The sequence below is a fragment of the Cucurbita maxima genome, unplaced genomic scaffold (assembly GCF_002738345.1).
Source record: "Cucurbita maxima cultivar Rimu unplaced genomic scaffold, Cmax_1.0 Cma_Scf00012, whole genome shotgun sequence".
NCBI classification, from domain to species: Eukaryota; Viridiplantae; Streptophyta; class Magnoliopsida; order Cucurbitales; family Cucurbitaceae; genus Cucurbita; species Cucurbita maxima.
Window position 1 is genome coordinate 63,559 of NW_019272028.1, and position 9,191 is coordinate 72,749.

Consider the following 9,191-nt stretch of genomic DNA (forward strand, 5'->3'; position numbering starts at 1 on the left):
CAAAAAAAAAAAAAAAAAAGGAAAAAAAAAAAAAAAAAAAGAAACTGATACAGAATCATACAAATCTTATTGGGAAAATCCAATGTCCTGATTTTAGGTTTCAAGCTTACATATACAATTCTACAGTCAGTATTACATCCCAATTCCCAAGCAGAGCAAAAGGGCAAATATCGTAACGCCAGGGAAATGTGAAAAGAAACTCGGAATCCGAATCAAAGAAGAAGAGATTAAGAATTCTGGAAGAAAAAAAGTACCAGGAGAGGGAGAATTGTCGCGATTCTTCTTGGCAACTGCTGTGACCAGAAAAGAGCGAGAAGCAGAAGGCCTGAAAAGTGGGATCTCAAGCAGGCGCAGAAGATGAGCGCCAAAGAGATGTGAAGAGGAAAATCTCCTCGTAGTCTTCGGCAGGCTGGGAGAAATGGGTTGTTTGAGTGAGAAGGTGGCGGTGTTCTTGAGATTTACGGTGCAGAGATCCATATCCGAAACGATTTTGCTGGGGGAATTAGACACGAGTGTGGGAAAGAATGATGATCCAATCCAGAGCAGAGGAAAATAACAGGTGGGGGAAAGAGGAAAAGAAATAGAATATTATGGCGAGACGATATAATGTTGAAGATTAAAGGCAAACAATGAGCAGCCAAAAGTTGAGGTCAAAATGATGGCAGGGCGCCGAGAGAATATGCCACAGTTTAACGGAATCATGTCGCCGAATAATTTCTCATGTGGCCTTTTGTTGGGTGCCATAATAAACGAAGCTTCAGTTAGTGTTATTGATTCAACCCAATCTATTTAAAGACCTTACATATATTAAATTATAATTTGGAAATAAAAAATTTAATTACAAGTAAGCTTGAAAATTCGTACTACAATGATGATTAAGGGTAAAAATATTTCTTCAACCAAATTCCCGTGACGATTACAAGAGCCAGAAAATTTTCCCACCAAAAAACCAAACGACTACAGAACAAAAATAATGGGAGCTTTTTAATTTCAAGTTAACCACCGTGCCGGTGCGGTTGCGTCTGTCACCGCCTGTCTCCAACCCTACCAGAAGCCGAAGCCACAGCCACACTACTTTTTCTCACCGAATCTGTCTCCGCTATTCCCTTGGATCGAACATGCAACGCAATGGTCTCAATGGCTTTTGATTCCCATCTTCTCCAGCAGCCGTCTGGAACCCGACGTGGTCCCATGTAATTCCAGCCCCTCTACATTGTGCTTGCTGAAGCCCATTTATTGAACCCTACCAGCCAAACCCTGTTTCGCCATTCCTTTCAAGTTAGAATCAGTTTCTCTGCAGGCTGGCGTGTGTGATACTTCATTTGGGTGCCTTCTGTTTCTTGTCATCGTAATTGTTTGTTTCGTTATGTGGCTGTGTGCTTCTAGGATCTTGAAGGATTTTAGCTGGGTGTTGGATTCAAGTCATAGTTGACCATTTTCTTGACGGAAGCAAATTCACTAAATCCTCTGAGCTAACCTGTCCTGTAATTGCTTCGGAACCTCTTTCTTAGTGATAGGTTCCGAGGCAAGAATTATTCGATCAGGCGCCAAAATGGATGTAAATAGTTCGAAAGATATGGTTCGCGGTGACATGTTGTCTTTGGCAGCTATAGGTTCTTCTGAAGTTTCAGAAGCGTCCCCTGATTCGCTAAAAAACACGCCCTCTAACATTGCAAAATTGGAGGATGTCATCGAGCACTGCGAAGGTAGGCAGAAGTATCTTGCACAGACAAGGAGTCCTTCCGACGGCGGCGATGTTCGCTGGTATTTCTGTAAAGTACCTTTGCTTGGGAGCGCTTTTCATTTTTTTCATCTTTAATGGAATGTTTTCTAATGCAACCTGAGTTTATTGGTATTTCATGATTTTATTGGTTGATTGAATACCTCCGTTTGACCATTTGACAAACACGTCGAATGTAATACCAAAGTTTTAAATGACAATTTTGTAGGAAGTGGTTAGAGCATCGACCTAACAACGCACAAGTCTCAGGTTCGAGTAGAAGAAAAAATGCAAAGCGCAAAAATACACACATCGTGAGATCCATCCCGAGCAGGCTCGCTCACTCCTCTACGTCGACGCCATGATGACGGGCGTCGAGTTGTCGTTCCACAGAGGTAATCGACGACGGCATAACTGCTCCGGTGAGCCTCGAACCCAAGGAAGAGCTCCAATTGTGGATAACAAAGGCACCGGCTGGGGAGCCAGGTCGATTGAAGGAGGAGCGAGTGTTCGCTCAAATCGGTGAAAGAGGGGGCAACAAACCATATGACCGGGGCCAAGTCTGCGTTCTCCGAGCTTGATTCCGGGATTCGCGGGACGGTGAAATTCGGCAATGGCTCCGTCGTCGAGATCGAAGGACACAGCACCATCCTGTTCGTCGGCAAGCACCACAAGCTGACCGACGTCTCGACGACGGCATAACTGCTCCGGTGAGCCTCGAACCCGAGGAAGAGCTCCAATTGTGGATAACAAAGGCACCGGCTGGGGAGCCAGGTCAATTGAAGGAGGAGCGAGTGTTCGCTCAAATCGGTGAAAGAGGGGGCAACAAACCATATGACCGGGGCCAAGTCTGCGTTCTCCGAGCTTGATTCCGGGATTCGCGGGACGGTGAAATTCGGCAATGGCTCCGTCGTCGAGATCGAAGGACACAGCACCATCCTGTTCGTCGGCAAGCACCACAAGCTGACCGACGTCTCGCCGACGGCATAACTGCTCCGGTGAGCCTCTAACCCGAGGAAGAGCTCTCCAAATCCACAGAGGTAATCGACGACGGCATAACTGCTCCGGTGAGCCTCGAACCCGAGGAAGAGCTCCAATTGTGGATAACAAAGGCACCAGCTGGGGAGCCAGGTCAATTGAAGGAGGAGCGAGTGTTCGCTCAAATCGGTGAAAGAGGGGGCAACAAACCATATGACCGGGGCCAAGTCTGCGTTCTCCGAGCTTGATTCCGGGATGAACCCGAGGAAGAGCTCCAATTGTGGATAACAAAGGCACCAGCTGGGGAGCCAGGTCAATTGAAGGAGGAGCGAGTGTTCGCTCAAATCGGTGAAAGAGGGGGCAACAAACCATATGACCGGGGCGAGCTTGATTCCGGGATGAACCCGAGGAAGAGCTCCAATTGTGGATAACAAAGGCACCAGCTGGGGAGCCAGGTCAATTGAAGGAGGAGCGAGTGTTCGCTCAAATCGGTGAAAGAGGGGGCAACAAACCATATGACCGGGGCCAAGTCTGCGTTCTCCGAGCTTGATTCCGGGATGAACCCGAGGAAGAGCTCCAATTGTGGATAACAAAGGCACCAGCTGGGGAGCCAGGTCAATTGAAGGAGGAGCGAGTGTTCGCTCAAATCGGTGAAAGAGGGGGCAACAAACCATATGACCGGGGCCAAGTCTGCGTTCTCCGAGCTTGATTCCGGGATGAACCCGAGGAAGAGCTCCAATTGTGGATAACAAAGGCACCAGCTGGGGAGCCAGGTCAATTGAAGGAGGAGCGAGTGTTCGCTCAAATCGGTGAAAGAGGGGGCAACAAACCATATGACCGGGGCCAAGTCTGCGTTCTCCGAGCTTGATTCCGGGATGAACCCGAGGAAGAGCTCCAATTGTGGATAACAAAGGCACCAGCTGGGGAGCCAGGTCAATTGAAGGAGGAGCGAGTGTTCGCTCAAATCGGTGAAAGAGGGGGCAACAAACCATATGACCGGGGCCAAGTCTGCGTTCTCCGAGCTTGATTCCGGGATGAACCCGAGGAAGAGCTCCAATTGTGGATAACAAAGGCACCAGCTGGGGAGCCAGGTCAATTGAAGGAGGAGCGAGTGTTCGCTCAAATCGGTGAAAGAGGGGGCAACAAACCATATGACCGGGGCGAGCTTGATTCCGGGATGAACCCGAGGAAGAGCTCCAATTGTGGATAACAAAGGCACCAGCTGGGGAGCCAGGTCAATTGAAGGAGGAGCGAGTGTTCGCTCAAATCGGTGAAAGAGGGGGCAACAAACCATATGACCGGGGCCAAGTCTGCGTTCTCCGAGCTTGATTCCGGGATGAACCCGAGGAAGAGCTCCAATTGTGGATAACAAAGGCACCAGCTGGGGAGCCAGGTCAATTGAAGGAGGAGCGAGTGTTCGCTCAAATCGGTGAAAGAGGGGGCAACAAACCATATGACCGGGGCCAAGTCTGCGTTCTCCGAGCTTGATTCCGGGATTCGCGGGACAGTGAAATTCGGCAATGGCTCCGTCGTCGAGATCGAAGGACACAGCACCATCCTGTTCGTCGGCAAGCACCACAAGCTGACCGACGTCTACTTCATCCCGAGGCTCAAGGCTAATATTGTCAGTCTAGGTCAACTCGATAAGGCCGACTGCCACATTTCCATCAAGCGCGGGCTACTTAGGATTCGCGATGATCGACGACGGTTGCTCACGCAAGTTCGGTGCATGGCAAATCACCTTTACATCCTAGAGTTGGAGATAGAGCAACCAGTCAACCTCTCGTCCAGGTACCGGAGGATGGAAGACCTATTAGGAAGAGGTGAACCACCTAGACTGACGGCGCGCCAACTCGAAGAAGAGGTGGCCGAACAAGACGTGGAGTCTGGAGGACATGCCGCCAGGGACACCGAGCAGCCACACATAGGTTTTAGGAGGAGATTGTTAGTTGATTGAATACCTCCGTTTCACCATTTGACAAACACTGAAGTGGCACAAATTTAGTTGGCATTCTCTAGCCATTTTTAGAATACCTTATATTTAAAAAGGTAAATCTAGGGATTTCCTCTCACTGAAAAGAAAAGGATTTCCCGGGCCGCTTATCGAAAAACAACACGACCAGGGCAAAATTGATGAACAAAGTAGAAAACGAAGGTGAAAATAACTGATGCAAACTTTTTGAGAGTTTAACGACGAATCATATTTGAGGATATACTGAGAAGCCTGTTTTAGGAAGACATAATTTAAAAGATTTATCCATCCATTGCCTTCCTTATAAACTTCTGCAACTATAAATACATGTATATTTTGTTTATCTTTTCTATTTTGAAATAATTAAAGTTGTAGTTATTTATATTCATCCTATGAAGGTTTCCTTCTATTCTTGTCACCTCTGTTTTTCCATTGTAATATGTTCTCATTAAACATAGGAGTTCGCTAGGAGATTTTGAATCAAAGGGCTTTCAAACCTTTTGATGACTTTCTGCTGCTCGTGTTTCAACAGAGCTAGCAGCATCAGTTCCTAAGACTGAAATAGTTGGGAAGGGTGAGTATTTTCGATTTGGCATGAGGGATTCTCTTGCAATAGAGGCATCTTTCTTGCAGGTGTATTTTTCGACCTCTTGGGTAGTCAGTTAATGCTTATGTTCACCCATATTTCATGAATTTCCTGTAGTGAACTATCTTGTATTACCTTCTACAATATTTTTAAGTCATGAAATTGTCTTCCCACTCACCTGCATGTGTGCTGAATTCATTATTGGATGCTAATTGTAGTTTTAATTAAGTGAAGGATAGAAAATTCGATGATACCACTTTATAAGGAGTGTAAATTTTAATTAGCTTATCATCTTCTGTGTGTCAATATTTTTTTAATATTGTTACAACAAAGATAAAAGAGTTTTCTCAGAACATTCTCTGGTTCACCATTTTATGGAGGACCTATATGGCTTAGATGGGAATGACAGCGCAGGAGTGGGGTAAAAAAAATTCTAAAAGATGGATAATTTTTTTTGTTTACCTAGGGAAATTGAGTGCTGAATGGTAAGATTCAAAAGACATTTTTTGGTCACCATCTCTCTCCAAATTGGGCATTATTTGTAAAAGCCATGACGAAAAGAAGCAACACCATCTTTTCGTTCATTGTTTGTTTGCAAACTCTTTCTGGAACTAGAATCCTAGTATGTTTAACTTGGTGTTGGGCTGCTATCTTTCAATTAAAGATATGGTGGAACCTATTCTTTATGGACAAAGATTGAAAGGAGAGCTTGGATGTTTTTGGAAACAATTATTTGGCTGGTTTATGGAAATTATGTTAAGAAAGGAGCCGTAGGGTATATTATGATGTGTGTAGGAAGGTTGAGGATTTTTTGATCTTGTCATTACTTTGAGTTGGTGTACTCTATCAAAATCATTTTTTTTTTTTTTTGGATAAGACCTCTCCCGTTAGAATGGAGGGTAATAAAGCTATAGTGATGGAAAATTTGGAAGCATATACACCAAGTCACAATTGAACTGACTGTATCATCGTGAAATGTATAATAAGAGGATGGCCCAGCAGAATATTGGAAGATTCTTCTGTTTTGTTCTTGCTAAATGGTCCAGCAGAATATTCCAATAAATTTCTCCCACAGTAGCTTCTTTTCCTTTGTGAACGGGTGGCCCCCAAGGGTGAGAGCGGGGTAGAGTTGTGGGTCTTCCGGGAGATCTGTGTACCGATTAAATGTTGAAGGGAGAAAGTTCCAAAAGTTCCTTGCAAAAGGCAGGAAAGTAAGATATGACTCATGGCATAAAGCATACCACTATGGAGACAATGCCATGTAGGACAATTTTTTTAGTGCTTGTCATGTGTATTGATAGCCTTGTGTGCTAGTTCGCAGAGGAAAAACTTTATCTTCTTTGGGTATTGCCCCTTACAAATCAGATCATATAGTGGCTGTGAAGAAACTGTACTACAGGGGGAGAGCTCATGCAAGAGGGAGTTTGTGGAGAAATGACTATTTGGTTCTAGCTTCCAAATTCTTTTATCCGTTCTTTGTGAAGACAAGACATTTGGAAGATAGAAGAGCGCTTAATTCCTCAATCTCTGCATCTTTCTGATTTCTTCTCAAATTCAAATTCCAAAAGCCAAGCTCAGAATTCACATGTTTCTTACAGCCCCATCCTTTTTGAGAGAGCTTAAAGAGTAGAGGAAATTTCTATCAAGAGAGTCATCCTCAAGCCAATTGTCCTTCTAGAAGGAAATGTCTTCTCCATTCCCCAATTTGTAATAAATTCTTCCAAGAATCAGTGAGCAATGCTTCAGAATAGCTTTCCAAGGACCTTTTGCTGTTACGAGAGAAGTGCTGCCCAGTTTAGTATTGATGGGGGTGGTTCCATATTTTTCATCAATAACTTTCTCCATAGAGCTGTGCTTTCCTATTGATATTGCCAAATCCATTTGACTAAGAGGGCTTTGTTTTTATCTTTGAGGCTATGTAGACCGAGCTCTCTTTTTTCAATGGGAAAAAGAAGAGTTCCCATTTGACAAGTGGTAAGCCATTCCTATCAACATTACCTTTCCCACAAAAGTTCCGGATCAATCTTTCATTGATGATAGTCCCTTGGCCGGCATTTGAAAAATGGACATATAGTACGTCAACTGGAGTACCTTCTTGTAATTTTTGGAATACATTTTTGTATGCGCATTTGGCTTGGTCTTTTCAATTGCAACTCCTAGTCATTTTTATGAAACATTATTGTTTCTCTTTATATATATGTCTGTATCTGTGTGTTTCTATATATATGTTTGTATCTGTGTGTTTCTATATATATATCTAAAATATTTATTTATATATTATGTTTTGTTTCGTCTGCTTCTTTTTTTTTTTTTTTTTTTTTTGAAGTAAATGGAAAAAAGCATGTAACGATTCTTTACATTTTCTGCATTTGAATAAGAGAGAGGAAGAACTACTTTCTATTTGGTGGAAAGAAATTGCTGAATGTAGTGAAGGGCCAAAAGAAAGAGCTGGTACTGGTCTGAGGCTCGATAAACAAAGATATGAATCTGCTTCGGAGGTTGCTAAATTAATCAAATTGTATGACATTGAAGAAGAGCGAGTTGGTGTTCATGTCAAAGGAGGACTCTATGAGGTCAATTTGATGCAATCTATATTTAAGAATTTCCTCCGTGTTTTATACTAGCACGATCTTGTCTGGCACTATCCTTGTCTTCATTCTTCCCAATTGTTGCTAATTGTATAGATTTAGGTGATAAGAAAATATAGTTTCTGTGACATGAAAAGTATTTCTTGTTTTCTGAAGGTGTGTTTTCTCGTGGAATGTGTCATTCTGAATTTTTTTTAATATCTAAGGTGGGAAGAATTAAAATGAACCTGATTTCCCAGATGTTAGTTATGTTATTTATTTTTGTTAATGGGCTCATCAATAGGGAAGAATTAAAAGGAACCTGATTTCCCAAATGTCATCGATTCATTAACTATGGAGATATTAGTATTACCAATTAATGTTGTCTTCTAGATAGTTTTATAAAAGTTGAAGTTAAAGTTAAAGGATTTGTAAAGTTTCTTAGATATCATATACAAAGTTTTAAATATCTTTTGAAATTGTTACTTTTTTTTTCTGTTTAATTTACAAATGCTTGCAACTGAAGTGATATTATATATGCAGGTAGATTTAGTGAAGAGACATTGTTTTCCTGTTTATTGGAATGCAGAAAATCGTCGAGTAATGAGAGGCCATTGGTTTGCTTGTAAAGGAGGACTTGATTGGCTTCCACTTCGGGAGGATGTTGCCGAACAGTTAGAAATTGCTTATTGTAGTCGGGTTAGTTGTTTGTTCTCTTATTTTTATACTATCTCTTTGAAAGTTTTGTACGCTAAGCATCTCCAAGTTTTCATGATGAAGAAAATGGTTTCGTGTGAAATGGTTTCATTTTTTGCTGTGTAGTATCTAGTTTATCTCCATTTCTAAACTTGAATTTTTTTTAGATATCTTAATGATTAGCAAATCATGGATAAAGGTGATTTTGATCTAGGTGTGGCGCCGGAGAACATTTCAGCCATCCGGACTTTTTGCATCCTGAGTTGATTTACAAGGATCTACCCCAGTATGTAAATTATTTGGAGCATGAAGACTTATATAGTTGTTTCATCATAACTTGAAATTTAGGAACGTTATTTATCTTGGAATTTCCAATGTAGGGACTTCATGCTCTTTTCACTGGGGAGGATGATACTTGGGAGGCTTGGCTGAATGTTGATGCTTCTGGTTTTTCTAGCGTTATTAGTTTGGGTGGCAATGGAATTAAGTTAAGGCGTGGCTATTCCCTGTCTAACGCTCCTAAACCTACTCAAGTTTGTACTTCTTTCTTTCTAGTAGTCTATGAGTATAATTTTACCATTGCCTTTACATCCCCCCCCCACTCCCATTCAAAATCCTACTGGATATGTGATGTGTGTGTGTGTGTGTGTGGGTGGGGGGGGGGGGGGGGTG

The 9,191-nt window shown here is 42.5% G+C and overlaps 2 protein-coding genes across 2 annotated transcripts in view; one reads left to right on the forward strand and one right to left on the reverse strand.

Moving 5' to 3' along the window:
• Positions 1-793, reverse strand: part of LOC111487617 (UPF0301 protein TC_0483-like) — a 2,465-nt gene extending 1,672 nt beyond the window's left edge. The window contains exon 1 of the mRNA XM_023135081.1: positions 255-793. Within this exon, the coding sequence (XP_022990849.1) occupies positions 255-477 (223 nt within the window). The 5' untranslated portion in view covers positions 478-793. The remainder of the gene's footprint in view (positions 1-254) is intronic.
• Positions 794-870: 77 nt separating this feature from the next.
• Positions 871-9,191, forward strand: part of LOC111487550 (phospholipase SGR2-like) — a 15,371-nt gene continuing 7,050 nt past the window's right edge. The window contains 6 exon segments of the mRNA XM_023135000.1: positions 871-1,792; positions 5,199-5,303; positions 7,635-7,829; positions 8,367-8,522; positions 8,734-8,805; positions 8,900-9,052. Of these exon segments, the coding sequence (XP_022990768.1) occupies positions 1,553-1,792; positions 5,199-5,303; positions 7,635-7,829; positions 8,367-8,522; positions 8,734-8,805; positions 8,900-9,052 (921 nt within the window). The 5' untranslated portion in view covers positions 871-1,552.